Source organism: Ceratotherium simum, chromosome X (genome assembly GCF_057802395.1).
Source record: "Ceratotherium simum simum isolate JZ-2026a chromosome X, ASM5780239v1, whole genome shotgun sequence".
Classification (NCBI taxonomy): Eukaryota; Metazoa; Chordata; class Mammalia; order Perissodactyla; family Rhinocerotidae; genus Ceratotherium; species Ceratotherium simum.
This window is the reverse complement of record NC_141940.1, coordinates 120,710,006-120,726,621: the sequence shown is the minus strand read 5'-3', so window position 1 is coordinate 120,726,621 and position 16,616 is coordinate 120,710,006. Positions and strand designations below refer to the sequence as shown.

Sequence of the window (16,616 nt, the reverse complement as noted above, 5' to 3'; positions counted from 1 at the left end):
CCTAAACACCGTCTTTCCTGCCTCTGGAGGTTTGCCCTTCAAGAAGAGTCTCCCAGCACTTGTCATTCGGTCACCTAATATCTCCTGAGCACGCTCTCTATGCGGGTACTTGCCAATACCGGCCTCACAGTACTTTCCGCCTTTAGGGAGTTTTCAACGCATTGTGGAAGACAGACCTTGAGGGAGTAACTCGGAAAGTGCTGGGGGTAGGGAAATCATGCTGGAAGCCGAGACTCAACATATCAACGGCCTGGGAAGGACCCATCAGCTTCCCCGCCCACTGCTCACTTGCTGTCACTGGGGGACTCCAGACTTGCCACCTGCTTGTCCTCGCCCAGGGGTGGCCCAGTGCTTTATTCACTCCCCCGCCACTATTCTCCCCCCGCCCAAGGCCACTGCCCATCTAGACCCGAGCGCAGCCCGGCGTCCTCCTCGCCGAGCCACAATTGGCGGCCTGCAGCTCTGCTCTAGCGGCCGCCGCAGCGCGGCCAGGGAGCTCGCGTAGCGCAGCCACCGCCGACCTCCCCCGCACCGGCGCACAGCCCAGACAGGCTCGCCCCTAAGCGCCTCCCACCGCCGGGGCGCACAGCGCACGCACGGCGCGATGACACAGACGGCACAGCCCACGTCAGCTGCCTTTCCCACGGGGCGGGGGCGGCCGCTCTGCGAGAAGCCCTTGGCCACGGGTGGCGCTCCCGGCTCGCAGCCTTCCCCGAGCCCGGCGGGGACTCGCGGAGGCGCGCTCGAGCGGGCGCGCGCGCACCCGGTGGCTCCCAGGTCCGTCAGCGGCGCGGGGCGGGCGGAGGCGGGACCGAGGGCGGGGCGGCCGGAGCCTCCGCCATTCCCCGCTCCCTCCCCGCCACCCTTGTCGCCGCGCGCCACCTCCCCACCCCCACCCCCCTCCCCCATCGCGCGCGCTCCGCCCGCCCCGGAGCCTCGCCCTCCGCCACGATGAGCAAATGAGCGCGAGCGAGGGCATGAAATTTAAATTCCACTCAGGGGAGAAAGTGCTGTGCTTCGAGCCTGACCCCACCAAGGCGCGAGTGCTGTACGATGCCAAGGTGCCACCGCGGAGGGACAGGGAGGAGGCGCGGGCCGGGGGCCCCCGGACGGGTGGCGGAGGCGGATGCGGGTGCGCGGAGCTGGGGAACCGGCGGGGCCCGGGCGCTCCCTGCCGGCGGCTCCTCAGCCTGCGCGGTGCGGCGCGGGCGGCAGGGGGCGCTCGCGGGCCAGTCGGGGCTAGGGCGCTTCCGCTTCCGCCCGGCGCGCGGGGCTTTGCGCGCGGTGTCGCGATGCTGGGGGCACGGCGTCGGTTTGCGCGCGAGACGCCAGTGAGCGCCGCGCGTCGAGGAGGCTGCTCGCCGACGCCTCTGCCTTGGCGTTAAATCTCTCCTCATCCTGGCGCAGGCCAGCGCCGTGTAGGCGCCCGTGCGACGCCCTGACCGACCGACCCAGGTCCTAATCCATAGCGCCACAGCGCTGGCCGTCGACTCGCGACATCGTTGCCCTGGGGCCCTAGTCGTGTCTGGGCCTGACCCCTGCCGTAGGCCGCGACTCCCACCCCTAGGGCAAGGTTGACCCGATGCCTTTGTCCCTCAGGGCCTTGCAGCATTTAGGTTTTCAATCCCCAAGTCGCGCCCCTAGCCGGTCCCCTGAAGTCTCGGGGGCTGGGGGAGGGAGGGAACTGAGTCACATCTGCAGCTTCTCAGGTCCGGCTGGCGAGAGGGTGTGGGCACCACAGTCCGGGGGTGGGGACTGGCCCCGGTCCCCAGGGCTCCAGGTGCGTCGGGGCGGCGCTGCCCTTTGGGAGACTTCCCACGCCTCCGGGCTCTCAGTGTTCTACTTTCCGGCTCCGCCCTTGCAGCTCCTGTCTGTTTTCTGTTTGTTATCTCGCCTCCCTCCCTGCCTTGCGTCTCCCCAGGGGTGCCACGCCCCATCATTTGCCCCAGATGTTCCCTCAGGGGACACCGCTGGGAGGGATGGCAAAATCTCCTGCCAGCCTTCCTGGCCCTGGACGCAGCGGAGCCGGGGAGACTACAACTCCCAGAGGTCTCAGGGCTGTGGCTCTCTTGTCTGGCCTGGACTCTTTGATTAGTGACAGATCGGCCTGCCAATGGCTTCAGAAGCTGCAGTCTCTTCTCACGCTCGGAGACCAATCACGGGCTGGTTGGAGGGATGTTTCCTATTTTGAGGCATCCACTCAGGGAAAAAAAAAATGGAATTGAAAGGAAAAATGTTTCAAGCCAGCTCTCGGTCTAAAAAAGGAGAGAATACTTTCTTTTCTTTTAGAAAAAGGCGTATGATCTAGTTTTCCTGATCTAGCTTCTGACATTCTGTATGTTCTGTTATTTGTGGACAATATTTCCTGGTTTCAGATTGTCGATGTTATTGTTGGGAAAGACGAAAAAGGCAGAAAGATCCCAGAATATCTGATCCATTTTAATGGTTGGAACAGAAGGTGAGTGTATTTGTTAAACCGGACTGAAAATTGATAATCTCTGTAGCATAGGAATGTTGCATACTTCTTTGTTAAGTTTTACAAACACTTGTAGAAAAGCTTCATTTCCTGTTTTTGCTCTTTTATCCAACTTTGCCTATTCTGAAGAGTGATTACTTTTAAGTCGATTATATTTGGATTCTCTATGGGTAATTCTGGAAACTACAGTTGCTTCTGTGTCTGAATGAGTTCCTTTTTCAGTTTATTTGCATCTTTTTTGTGTGATTTCAAAATATTTAAATCATTTTCTAAAATGTAAGTAATTATGGGACACTTCTGTTCCTGTGAGGTGCTTTTAGTATTTGTTTCATATCAAACTAAAATACTGAATTTTACATCCTTTTTCTTTTTTGTTTGATTAGCTGGGATAGATGGGCAGCTGAAGATCATGTCCTTCGTGACACCGATGAAAATCGGAGATTACAGCGTAAATTGGCAAGAAAAGCTGTAGCTCGCCTGTAAGAATACAGAAATCATGACATAAATGTTATTTGATGTGTTTTCTCTTGGCATTTAGATTTTTATGATTTAAAAGTAGAAATATGACAAACATGGTTTATGAAGTAATGTTACATATTTAAAGTGTGTTAGTGAAGAGCGTTTCTATTGTATTCTAAATAACTGCTGTGTTTTCAGAGAGGTTATTGTATAACATTCTGAAATGGAGATTACCATTTATGTTCTAAAGTTTCATTTTCAGGTACTTAAGAATCATGTTATTATGTCTTGTTTTTACCTGAAGACCCGTATCAGTCAAGGTGAAAATTTGTTTCAGCTGTGTTTAACTTCTCCAGGAGAAGCACAGGAAGAAAGAAGAAGCGCTGCAGATTGCCCGGTGTTGACTCCGTCTTAAAAAGCCTCCCTGTTGAAGAAAAAGATGAAAATGATGAAAACTGTGAGAGCCTTAACTTCATTTTCTCTGGCTAAAAGAACTTTGACCTAGTTCTTTTATATCACAGGATTGAGGGGGAGGATTCACTGAAATTATAGACAGAGAAACATTTTAAGCTCATTACATATAACATTTACCCCTTTTGTTTTTGACAAAGTAGCATTCAATAAGTCCATAATTAGACCTCATCAGTCATGCCATGACCACTGCCTTCTTGGCCGGTGTTTTTATCCTAACCCCTTAGGGCAGTTAGTATAACCCCTCATGCTTTCTTCGTGGTTCCTCCTGGGCCTTGGCCCCACTTATGAATGCAATGGGGAACCATAGGATCCTAGGTGACTAAACACTTTTAGATCATTAGCTGTGTGTTTTTTGCAGCCATTGAAATTGGTGTTATATTTCTCAAAATAAATTTTTGTTCTTAAAGATATAGTATTTTTGGCATTTAAAATATGCAGGACTGTAGTTTCTTCTTGCCAGCAGTAGGACACACACTCTACCTTAAAGAAGTGTAAGGGTTAGGGGAGTATATAATGCAGGTTTGCCTGATATTTTGTTGTTTTACCTAGCAATAAGCAGTTCCTCTGGTGACAGTAGTGAAGAAAAGGATGAAGAAATAAGTGAAGAAAGTGATATTGAAGAAAAGACTGAAGTGGTACAAAGTTTTTATTGTAAAAATTCTTTGTCTTTGGTATATATTTTAGTGGTAAAATTCTCCAGTTGTGAATCATTTTGTAAAAATACATTTTTTTAACCAAATATTATAAAGTTGTACTTGATATTTAGGCGAATATAACCCTTATTTATAGTCACCATATGAACCTCTTAGTGGCTCTTTATGCCTATAAAGTGTTTTCACAAATCATAGTTTTCCTTCCAATGAAATTGTGAACTTTATTTTTATAATCATGATTAATTTTTAAATGTTGTGTATCAGAATTTGGCATCTTCTGTCTGCCTTTAGAGTTGGTGTAAATCCCTCTGGTAAACTTAAGTGGGGAAGAAACAAAGTAAGCATTTGCATTGTGGTTAGTGCCCTAAAACAAGTTAACTTTTGACCTTTAATGTACTTGTCATTAGAATATGCGGCATCATTACTGATATAAACACTGAGGATTTACTGGGTTTGTTTAGTAGGAGGCTCTCATGTGTTAGTCTTTCTTTGGATGTAGACTCTCCTACTATTTTAAGTAGTTAAAATTGGAGTTGTGATATTGCAGAAGGAAGAACCGGAGCTGCACACAAAAAGGGAAATGGAAGAAAGAACAATAACTATAGAAATCCCTGAAGTTCTGAAGAAGAAGCTTGAGGATGATTGTTACTATATCAACAGGAGGAAACGGGTATACAGGGAGAACACATAAAACGTGGATTTGTAATGGAGCTTTCATTTACCCTTATTTCGCAATCACATACTCAAACAATTGAGAATCTTGGAGGAATGAAATTCATATTTTCAGTTTTCTGTTGAGTTGGGTTTTAAAGTTCTCTGACAATAGTGCTCTGCTGCTAATTAAATTAAGGCGTGCACAGTGTTGCTCAGCCCTGGCTGCCCATTAGAATCCTCTAGGGAGCTTTGCAAACTCCTGATGCCTGGGCTTCAGCTAAGAGGTTAAGATGTAACCTGTGGTGGAGGCCTGCTGTGGACATAGTCTTAGAGGCTTTCTAGTTGGCTCTAATGGGTCACTAAGATAAGGGTCACTACTTAACGTTTATTTTAAAAATTAATACTATACATGGGGATGTGGTCAGTAGAAAAGAAAAAACAAAGAGCTTCAAAGCATATTTATTTGAAAGATTCTCTTCAAACAGAATTGGCTTTATGTCTGAGTTAAAAAAAAAGTGATATAGGGGCCGGCCCCGTGGCGTAACGGTTAAGTGCGCACGCTCTGCTGCTGGCGGCCCGGGTTGGGATCCTGGGCACGCACCAATGCACCGCTTGTCAGGCCATGCGGTGGCGGCGTCCCATATAAAGCAGAGGAAGATGGGCACAGATGTTAGCCCAGGGCCAGTCTTCCTCAGCAAAAAGAAGAGGATTGGCAGATGTTAGCTCAGGGCCGATCTTCCTCACAAAAATAAGAAAAGAAAAGTGATATAGACAAGATCACTGTTTCTTGGAATATATGGTTTATACAATGGGATGCCTACATCAGATGTCTCTATTTTTTATAACAGTTAGTGAAACTTCCGTGCCAGACCAACATCATAACTATTTTGGAATCCTACGTGAAGCATTTTGCTATCAATGCAGCCTTTTCAGCCAATGAGAGACCTCGTCACCATCATGCTATGCCACACGCCAACATAAATGTGCATTATATCCCAGCAGAAAAGAAGTGAGTAGGGGAGGGAGGGTTGGTGTCTCGTGGTTCTTCTCTTCGTGTATTAGAGAAGTGACTTCCATTTAGAACAGGTAAACTGTGTCTCCGTTTCTATAATTTGGAATTTTTTTAATATATCAGTTAATAATAATTCACTTAATAACCAATTTAGTATCAAAATATTGTCCCTTTTTCGAAATGTTCAATAACTTCAGGTATCTGGTCTGGATGCATTGAGTGTATGCTCTGCTTCAACACCAAGACCAGTTTTTTTCAGTGATATAATTTAGGGAGATAAGTCTTTTTCCTTGAGAAGCACCAGAATGGGCAATAAGAGTTTTATCAAAGCTTGTTTATAAACAGGTCCTTATTCCAATCATGCTAATCATCCTCATAGTCTGCCTTGTGCACGTGACCCAGCTTCAGTAGAGTCATGTCGGTTGTTCAAGTTGAAACAAGCGTTAGGAGTAGTTCATCAGCTCCACCCCCTTCAGCTCCCAGTGACTGGAGTCTGTCCACCTTCTGCAGCACAGGCTGCTGGGGCTCCTTGTGTGGCACTGAACATATGCATTTGTGTTCAGTGTGGTTAGTTAACAGTACTAGTGTACTCTCTGCACTTTATGTTATAGATCTATGTTCCCATTTAATTCTTTATTGTTAGCATCTACAAATTCATTTCATTATTTATGTGTGTAGGTGTAATATATAGTAGTTAAGTTTAAAACTCTGCCTAATTAAAAATGTGCAGCTTCATTATGATGTTTTGGAAACTCTCTATTGCATCTCTAATCTCTTCTTTTTAATCCTCCCAGCGTTGATCTTTGTAAGGAGATGGTGGATGGATTAAGAATAACCTTTGATTACACTCTCCCATTGGTTTTGCTCTATCCGTATGAACAAGTTCAGTATAAAAAAGTGACTTCGTCCAAATTTTTTCTTCCGATAAAGGAAAGTGCCACAAATACTAATAGGTAAGTTAGACAGCCTGCGGTTTGACCATCAGATGGCAACAGTCAAATAGTTGAATGTTTTTGAAGATTTCGATTTGATACTATGGGGCCAACATGTTTGGAGGAGGGAGAAGATTGAAAAGTGCCTATACTGGTGTTTTTTTTTTCCTGGGTTAGCTAAGTTGTCATTCACTTTCAAATGGCTCTGAAAGATTTTACCAAGTGAGGATTCCAGTGTGAGAACTTGGTTGGATTTGAGCAGCTTTCCTCGTCTTTCCAAAGTTAGTGGGGTGAAGAGAGCACAGGCTGTGAAGGGTAGAAGATGTGGGTTTGAATTTAGCTCCCTCACTTATTGGTTGTGTGACTTGGGGAGGTGTCTTATGAGCCTCTTGCTTCTGCCTCTGTACAATGGAAAGAACATCTGCCTTCTTGGGTAGTTATTATTAAATGAGAAAGTTCATGAAGGGCTGGCCACCTTTGGCCTTCAAGTAAAGGTTGGTTCACTTCCCGTTCTACGGTGTCACCACTTTCTTCCTGCAGTGACCGAGCATGCCCAAGTCTTTCTTCTTTGGGGGAAAAAAATCTCACCTGAAGTCTATACCTTCATTTGTATAAGCTACTTCCTTATCTCATGCCTCTCTTCCTGAGAGAGTGGTCTATTCTCATGAATTCCACTCATCCATCTCCTCTTGCCTGCTTACCATCTGCCTGTGTCTACCAACACCCCTTCTCACTCTGCTCCCTGAGGGAGGGCACTAACAACTTCCCACTTGCCACATGCCATGCTCTGCATCAGTCACCTTTCCCCTCCATCCCCTTCTCCCTTCCCTTCATAGCTCCTATCTCCTGGTTCTGTCTGCCTCATGATCGTCTCTTCCCAGCCTGCCTTTTTTTCCCATTGGTTTCACCCCAGGTGAGAGGCCTGTGTGACTCACTGGGGACCTGTGTCAGTGTTCCCGTACCTTACTGCAAACTTCAAGGTTCCCAGTGTCTGCGGTGGACTGTGTTCCACAAAGCTCAGCCGATGCTTGTGGCTTTTCTAGTCCTGAGAATAGTTACATTGTGATGAGATAACGTGGTATTCCTATTCTCTTGACCAGGGTTTCTCAACCTTGGTCCTGTTGATATTTTGAATGATATCATTCTTTGTGGTGGTGCTATCCTGTGCACTGTAGGAAGTTGGGCAGCAGCCCTGGCCTCTACCCACTAGATGCTGGTAGCACTTTCCTAGTTGTGACAACCGAAACTGTCTCCAGACAATGCCAGTGTCCCCTGGCAGGACAAAATCACTCCCAATTGAGAAGCGCTGCTCTGAGACAAATAAAAAAGGGGCATCACGATCTTTAATGCCAGCATGCCTCACAGAGTTATTGAGAGGATTAAAATGATTTTGTATGTCTAGTTACTCTTTAAGAAAACATTTGTTTTGGCACATTTGGAAGTGAAAGTTTATAACCCTCCTGGAGTGGAGTTGAGAGTGTGTTTTCTGTTCTGTCTGAAGGAGAACATTTAAGAACCCTTCCAGGTTTTGCAGAGATTATCTGTGGGCCAGGCATGTATGATGCTCTCCCCTCTTCTTTCATAGGAACCAAGAGGAGCTCTCTCCAAGCCCACCTTTATTGAATCCATCCACGCCGCAGTCCACAGAGAGTCAGCCAACCACAGGTGAACCAGCTACCCCCAAAAGGCGCAAAGCCGAGCCCGAAGCCTTGCAGTCTCTGAGGCGGTCCACGCGCCACTCTGCCAACTGCGACAGGCTGTCTGAGAGCAGCGCCTCGCCTCAGCCCAAGCGCCGGCAGCAGGACACGTCCGCCAGCATGCCCAAGCTGTTCCTGCACCTGGAAAAGAGTAGGTCCATTCCCGGGTGTGAGAAGGCCATTTAGTTAGTGCTTGGTCTGGGCCGGGCACTGTGCTCCTAAAAGGAGTCCAGCCGGCAGGAGGGCTGGGGGAAGAATGGGGATGAGTGCACAGTCACACTCCGATTCATCCACTCAGCTGTGGGACTTCAACTCAGGAGTTTGGCCTCCCCTGAGGCTCGTGAGGCCTTTTCCCCAACCTGCAAGCAGGAGCAGCCGGCAGGAGAGGGGAGCCCCACCACACCTTCAGCTCTGCAGTTGGATGCTTGGCGCCTGCTGGTTTAGCTCTGTCTTAAGAGTCCCTTAGCAGTCACTCCCCATTACCTGCCCCCCAGGCCTAGTCTACCATACTAGGCAACTACTAATTACTTCCTATCCCTATGGATTTGCCTCTTCTGGGCATGAATTCATATCAATGGAATCATAAAATAAGTGGCCTTTTTTCTTGCTAAATAATATCCCAGGCACTGTCTTGTATACTAGGAATCTCTAATGGTTGAAGATTAATAACTTCTCTGCTGTTTGTAACGGTCTTCCAGCAGCTTTAATTCAGTAGCTGTGTGATTTGCAAGCAAATAATTAGTATCTTTTCCTTTTGAAGAGACACCTGTGCATAGCAGATCATCCTCGCCTGTTCCTCTAACCCCTAGTAAGGAAGGGAGTGGGGTGTTTGCCGGCTTTGAAGGCAGAAGAACTAATGAAATAAACGAGGTAAAGCATTAGTGTTTGCTGGTCATCCCCAGCGAGTCCTTCCTTCTGTGGTTGCTTAAGTCTTGTGGGAGGAAATCAGGTTTCCTTAGAAGCATTATGTTGCTCTTGCTGTGACTATTAACAAAATTGTTCACGTGATGATGTTTAACATTGTGTTTTTGGTTTTTACAATGAGAAAGTCATTAGGATTCCAGCCCTACACTTATAGTCACGTTTTATCTTAAATAAGTGCAGGTATTGAAATATGAGTACTTTCATTTTATAGAACAGGTGTCGGCACACTTTTTCTGCAAAAGGCCAGAGAGTAAATATTTTAGGCTTTGTGGGCAACACAGTCTCTTTTAAGACTACCCAACTCCAAAAGCAGCCTAGACACTGTGTAAATGAATGGGCATGCTGTGTTCCAATAAAACTTTGTTTATGGACATGAAATTTGAATATCAGGTGATTTTCATATGTTATGAGATATTGTTCCTTTGGTGTTTTTCCAAGCACTTAAAATTATAAAATCCATCCTTAACAGTAATATTAACAGCCATCCCTTTGAGGGCATGCTGTATGCCAGCATCGTACCAGGCATTTGACCTAAATTACCTCAAATTCTCGAGAACAACCTTACCACCAAGTTTCCATTTTACAGATGAGAAAACTTGTCATTTTAAAACTCGATTTTTAAGGCCAGTTAACTGATGTATAGGTAGTGTCTCAGGGGTTCAGGAGATGGGATGTGTTATTCCACTGGGATAGTCTGTGAATTGCACCTAGGAGGGGGGATTTCCTTGGTTCTGTGAGGGGGGGAGATGGCTTTACTAGGCAGAGAGAACATTTAGTGATGAAGGTCGGCATACTTTTTCTGTAAAGGGTCACATGTGTAAATATTTTCAGGGTTGTGCACCATACAGTCTCTTTCAAGACTACCCAGTCCTGCTGTTACAGCATGAAAGTTGTGTGGGCAGTTCATAAATGTATGGTTGTGGCTCTGTGCCCCCAAAATTCATTCATCCACACTGGTAACTGAATTTCATATGATTTTCACGTGTCATGAAATATTATTCATTTGATTTTTTTAAGCATTTAAAAATATAACAATCATGTTGAGCACAAGGGAGTCAGGGTAGATTTGTCCCAAGGTCTATAGTTGGCTGACCCTTGATAGAGAAGCTAGAAAACCCAGTTTGTTTTATAGTGATGTGTTGAGGGACGGTTAGGAAATTCCTGGTACAAGCAGTCCCTAGTGTCCAGTTTTGTTTTTTTTTTCCAGAGAAGAAAGCCCTGTGTGTGTTATTATTTAAGGGGAATCATGTTTCTTTTAAAAGGCATCTGAATATTCAGGCAGGGCCATTCCCGCTCTGGGCAGTGGTGTGAGCCCACCATCTAGTGGTTATAGGTACCGCTGCAAGCTCTGGTGAGAAAGTAGGATTTCTGGTAAATGGATGGAGAGTGCAGCAGCCAGTCACCAAGACTCATGAGACCTTAGTGAATTCCCACCTTCAGAAGAGTCTCCATCACAGTGTATTTTAACCAGGGCTGTGCATTCGAATCACCCGAGACTTTCTCCCAATGCCGTTCACTGACCCATGGCATCAGGGCAGGCTCTGGACGCACACATTTCTCCTTAAGATGCACAGGTGATTTCCGTGCACACCCCAGTTGAGAATCCTTTCAGTAGAAACCTATTGTTTTCCCCCATGAAATGTGTATTGATAAATAGGAGATGATGCACTGCTTTGAAATGCAGAGTTGAGTGAGTGAGGTAGACTGGCTTGCTAACTAGCTAAATGACCTGCTTCTGCATGTGTGCTTCATGCCTCCAATGATTGCAAACTCCCACATGTTCACCTCAAGTATCACTGTGCAAACAGTTCCCGAGCTTGAGCTGTGTGTAGCACGGTGGTAGGTGCTGGGGCTGGCATAAAGATGCTGAAACCATATCCCTACCCTCAGTCTTCTACAGCACAGGAGGGTGGGGTCGGCGAGGCAAGAGCTGAAGCTAGGGCCTTCGGCATGGAGTCATCAGAACCATAGTGGTACTTGTTAGCTTCTACAATTTCATTTTGTTAAATTGACTACATCAGCCTCGGGGGTTGTTTTGGCATCCTTCTGCTTTGTCTTGTAGAGGGTTTCCTTTGGCCCTACTGTTGCCACATTAAACTTGACGGATCCCAAAAGGCAAAGCAGCAACTCAATAGAATATGTCTGTAATTTGCTGAAGTATTTCTAGGGAAGCTCACCAGAGAGTTTTGAAATATAACTTACTTTAACAAAAGCCTAAAATCTACCCGAAGTTCTGAAGTTCAAAGTGAAGGAAAAGAAATCAATTACCAGGGTTGAAGTCTATTTTCACTTGATTCAATGGGTCAGATTAGTTTCCAAAGTGAATCTAACGTAGCAGGAAATAAGGGAATCTGGAAACAATGGTAATATTACTCAAAACATCTTTGGGTTACATTTTACTGCTTCATTCTCTAATACAGCAAGATTTCCAGTAAAGGAAAAGGGACGAAATGACCACAACAGTTACAGCTAGTTTATAGGTAGTAGCTGTTGAGAATTAGGAAATCAAATAGTTCCTTAATCTAACTTTGTCTTCCTCCCTCATTTTTATAAGCTTGTGTTTATTTTGATATAGTAGCATTTTTTTCCTTTACATACAATTTATTGTCATAATTTTTAGGTGATTAGAAGTGTCTCCATGTTGCCAAGGAAGACAGGTCCTCCTGTGATTGATTTAAAAGGCAAAAACTGTTTTGAAAATATAGTAAAAGAATGTAATGTATATGCTAATATATAATCTTTATGGAAAACACATACCTGTACCCCCCATACCCCATAAATCATGATTCCACCACTAAGAAATGAACACTTAACATCTTAGTACACACTCTTCGGTATTTTTTCTGTGTATTTACATGATAATTAAACACGTTATACTGTGTATTTACTTTTTTGCAAGTGTCGTATTGAACTTACTTATTTTGTAGTTTGATCCTCTTCACCATAATACATTATACTCTCTTATATCCTGAGATCATGCCCCCAAAGAGCTTCGTGGGAAGTCAGAGGGGTGGCTTTAGAACTTCCACATTGGTTTGTTGTCACTGCTTCCTCCCATTTTCTGGTCCAGCTGTGAAGCAACTCCTGAAGTGCCAGAGGGACAGGAAGCTTGAGTGGGGAATGTGACACTTGATTCATGACGTCTGTCTGCTGGCCTGAGAATGTCAAAGCATGTGTATTGCTGGCAGGATTCCAAATGTTGAGATCTGTTGATAATGGAGTGCTAAGATAAATAACAAAGCATTTAATTCATGCTTTTCCCAGGTCCTCTCTTGGAAACTGGTACCTGACAGTTACCCCCCAGGTGACCAGCCGCCTCCACCCTCTTACATTTATGGGGCACAACACTTGCTGCGATTGTTTGGTAAGAAATCCTGGTCCCTGTTTTCTTCTTTCCTTTTTTTTTATTTTTGCTTTGGTTTTAACACTCTTGTTAGCTTATGTACATCTTCTGGCAATTTAGGGGTGTAAGAGAAATCATTGAAAGATGACATCTTCAAAAAAAAAGGCACTGAGTAAATCTTAAATTTCATAAAAGTTGTGCTTGTGATATTTATACTACTACTCTATGTTCATTAAGAGTTTTTGGTTTTGTTTGATAAGGTAGATGTTAATTTCGGTTTGAATAAGGATAAACAGGAACCCAGACAATCCCTGAGTATGTCCTACTCATTGCCAGATTCTGCCAATTATAAATGGTTTTGCTTTTATTCTTAATGCAGTGAAACTTCCAGAAATCCTTGGAAAGATGTCCTTTTCTGAGAAGAATCTGAAGGCTTTACTGAAGCACTTTGATCTCTTTCTGAGGTATTTTTATTACTTTGTCAAAACTTACCTCTGCTACCTTATGTATGACTTTTCTGAACTTCTCTTTAACAAATGTGGAAGCTAGCCCTGTGGTATTTTAAATAGTAGCAGTATTACCTAAGTATTGATGGTTCTAACTGTAATTGTAATATAGGGGATTTTTTTGCCTATTTCTTTTTTTCCATAATTTATCTGGTTTCTGAGTCAAGGGTATTCATTGTACAGAGGTAAAAATTTTTGGGTCCCTAGAACAATCTAGTTGGATAACCATGTGAATAAAAAATTAATTTTCTACAGTAGAAGTGATTGAGATTGATAATTTAGTTTTACATTTTTTATTCAGGAGTATCTTAAATATTAGACTTTTCTTTGTTGTGTGTATATAAACTAACTTAAATATTAGCATTTACAGGTTGGATTTTGGTATTTACTTTAGAGTTAAGATAAATGACCAATAGTCTGTGCTGACAGTTTGTGAATTCAGAGAAAGGTATTGTTTTCTTTACCTGACAGAGCCATTTTATTATCTCTGTCATTTTTATCTAAAATGACAGAGTCATTTTATTATATCATAGGATCATGCCCCAAGGCTCTGCCCCCTCCCCACTCCCCTCACCATGCTGTGGGCCCCAGCTTCATTTATGCCTGTGGCCCAGCTCTCTCCCACCCGGATAGCTATTGACCAGTTCCTCTCCTTGACATTCAAGGGTGGTCGTCACCCTGCCTCACCCAGCTCATCCTATCTGCCTGACCTTGTTTCTTCCTTCTCTTTAAGGGGGGTACCTTTTCCTTGTAGTCAGGCCCCAACCTGCAAGAGCTAATCAAGTAGGATTTACCACATAGTGGAGAGCATTCCAGCCAGAGAAATCGATCTTGGAGTTTTTAAAAGATACTTTCATGTAGGCATTTTGAATAAAGTGTTTGTGAATGGAACTAGACTTTATAACATTTTATTAGAAACAAGTTTCAAAAATATCCTCTTCCCTTTCAGCCTCCCCATCAAACAAACCCACAACTCTATTTAGCATAAAAATTTTATAAGGTGAGATCAAATGATGCCAATAAAATATGAAGAGGTAGCTGCAAGTTAGCATAGGAAAGCCTGCTAATTTTGAGGTATGCCCAATAGAAAATAGCAATTAGGCTTTTAGGAAGTAACTTAGATGTACAAGTAAATATAGTAATTGGTTTTGAAAATGTATCCAAAGGTGTCAGCTAGAGAATCAGTGGACTCAGTAATCACCATAAACAGGGTACAATCAAAGAAGAAAAAGAGTTAGCTGTTGAATGAATTTTGACTCGGTTTTTACTAAAGAAGGTATTGTAGAGGTTTATCCTTACATTTTTAGGAATTTGGACAGGTGGAAAGAGGCCGGGGAAACAAACATGAAGCTCATTAAGTTACTAGTTGATATGGCCCATGTGAGAGTATTTTAGCTCTCCATGGTGAAATCTTTGATACTTCAGAATCAAGACAGCATCTGTGTATTGCAGACTCTTGAATGACTGGCCACATTTTAACATCCACTGTCAGACATAAAGTCAGTCTTCTTTATGAGTTTTGATACTGCTGGAACTGTAACACCTTTTGGCATGGCAATTTAGGACACAAAATGCTCTTTACTAGTTATACTGTTCAACTTTGGTTTAACTTAGCCCAAATAAGTGACATTTGTTGAGTTTATAATTTATTTTTTCTAGTTTGTTTTTAAAACGGGAAAATGTAAAAATAGTCATTGAGGCCATTTTTGCACAGAAGTGTTTATATAATCAAGACTGCCACCTAGGGGAATTTGGGTTCTATTTCTATTTGTACACTTGATAGTGAAAGGATTCCAATGAAATAGTAATTAATGTAGAAGTCGGATATTTGCAATGAAAGTAATAAGTATATAGACATCAGGATTTTATTCATTTTTTTTCTTCCTAATACTAAACGAATGAAATATTAGAGTGGTTGGAAATTAAGATTTTGCTTCCGGGTATTTACTCCTTACTGTGATGATCATTGGGGCCATTTTTTTCTTTTTCCAGGTTTTTAGCAGAATACCATGATGACTTCTTCCCAGAGTCTGCCTATGTCGCTGCCTGTGAGGCACACTACAGCACCAAGAACCCCAGGGCTATTTATTAAGGTTTTTGATGGTTCTGGAAAAAGAGCTGCTTTGTGCCCTGGGTTCCCAGTGAAGAGCTAGGGAGATGGTGGGCCTTCAGACAAACAGAGTAAACGCAGTGCCCTCCCTCGAGACAAGCCCATTTATTTGAGTTGCTTACATACTGTAGTTATTTCTGTTAAGGATTACTTCTTAGGTGCCTGAACAGCCTCCAACATCTGCCCCTTGCCACTGTACACGTCATCTGTGATGGCAGAAAAAGAGCAGCTGTGTTCACAGTGAAACGTTCATGAAAGTGTGTGTAGGTTAGTCTGTTTCAGTAGATGTTGGAGTTATTTGTTAGCAACAACCACAATTTTTAGTTATTTGTTAGCATTAAGCAAAATTGTTTTCCAGACTGTTTTCATTCTTATGATGAGGCTGAGCAGCTCTGTCCAACAAATTTCACTTTTGCTTGGGAACCGCAGAGTAGTCCCAAAATGTTTTAGAGGGAATTGATATTGATGGCGAAAGAAAATTTGCAGCTATACATTTGCTTGTTACAGTTCCTTTTCTCTAAAACCTTATTTTTGGTGATCTAAATAAAGCGTTTCCTGTCTTGTTTGAGATTTTACAGCTGTACTTTGTTGTGTAATGTTATGGTTCCCTTTCTGTAAAACCGTGTTTTTGGTGATCTAAATAAAGCGTTGCCCATCTTGTTGGAAAGGACCAGGAGAGAAAGTTTTCACTCTGGCCTTGTCTTCCTCCTTTCCTGTAGAGGAACAGTAAGGTAACCTCTTGACTCTAACTTTTTGTTTTATTTTGTTTTACCTTTGTGCCTTTTCTGTTAAGGCCTTTTGTTTTTCTTTCCTTCTTGGATTTTGCCTCACTTGGTGGCTTGACTAGAAGGTGGTTACTAGAAGTTGGTGCATCTCTTCACTGTCTTGTTGCCGTACTCTGGGCTGGTCTGGGGCCAACACATTTATCCTCCTCCATCATTACCAGCTGACAGTCTCTGAAGTCACCCTTCTAATCCTCATCTTTGTATCTCACGTGCCTCCCCCCACCCCTCTCCCCCAGGATGTTTTAGAAAGTTCTAACTCGATTGAAGGGATACCAGTACCATGCAAGCCTTGAATATAGCACCTGCCGTTTCTTATAGTTCAGCTCAGTTGACCTTAACTTCCAAAGATCACTGATCATGAATGACAAGGGCCACAGGGAGTTTTTTTAAAAGCTATAAATGGTTCCATCAAAGAGACTTATGCATCTACTGACCAGTAAGAATCAGAACCTCTAAATTGGAGTAGGCATCATCTTAGTGCACTTAGTTGCTAAGTAAGACTTTTTGGTCTCTAATCTAGAGTGGCATTTAGATTCATGCTAGATTTCATCTCCATTTGGTTTATGCAATGCCTCTTTAAATTCTGGTGCA

At 43.7% G+C, this 16,616-nt stretch overlaps 1 protein-coding gene across 1 annotated transcript; it reads left to right on the top strand.

Moving 5' to 3' along the window:
* Nucleotides 1–898: 898 nt before the first annotated feature.
* On the top strand, nt 899–15,815 carry MSL3 (MSL complex subunit 3). The gene is made up of 13 exons (XM_087426514.1): nt 899–1,061; nt 2,376–2,458; nt 2,860–2,955; nt 3,292–3,392; nt 3,959–4,044; nt 4,610–4,732; nt 5,565–5,725; nt 6,523–6,681; nt 8,246–8,508; nt 9,118–9,227; nt 12,546–12,645; nt 13,004–13,088; nt 15,123–15,815. The coding sequence occupies exons 1-13, from the start codon at nt 960–962 to the stop codon at nt 15,220–15,222; spliced, it is 1,569 nt and encodes a 522-aa protein (XP_087282640.1). The 5' UTR covers nt 899–959; the 3' UTR covers nt 15,223–15,815.
* The last annotated feature ends 801 nt before the right edge of the window (nt 15,816–16,616 follow it).

Excerpts from the sequence above, each read along its gene's own strand:
- MSL3 (XM_087426514.1), top strand. The coding sequence starts at position 960 with ATGAGCGCGAGCGAGGGCATGAAATTTAAATTCCACTCAGGGGAGAAA. Across the intron at positions 8,509-9,117 it reads GTTCCTGCACCTGGAAAAGA|AGACACCTGTGCATAGCAGA; the intron begins GTAGGTCCATTC and ends TTCCTTTTGAAG. Across the intron at positions 12,646-13,003 it reads ACACTTGCTGCGATTGTTTG|TGAAACTTCCAGAAATCCTT; the intron begins GTAAGAAATCCT and ends TTCTTAATGCAG.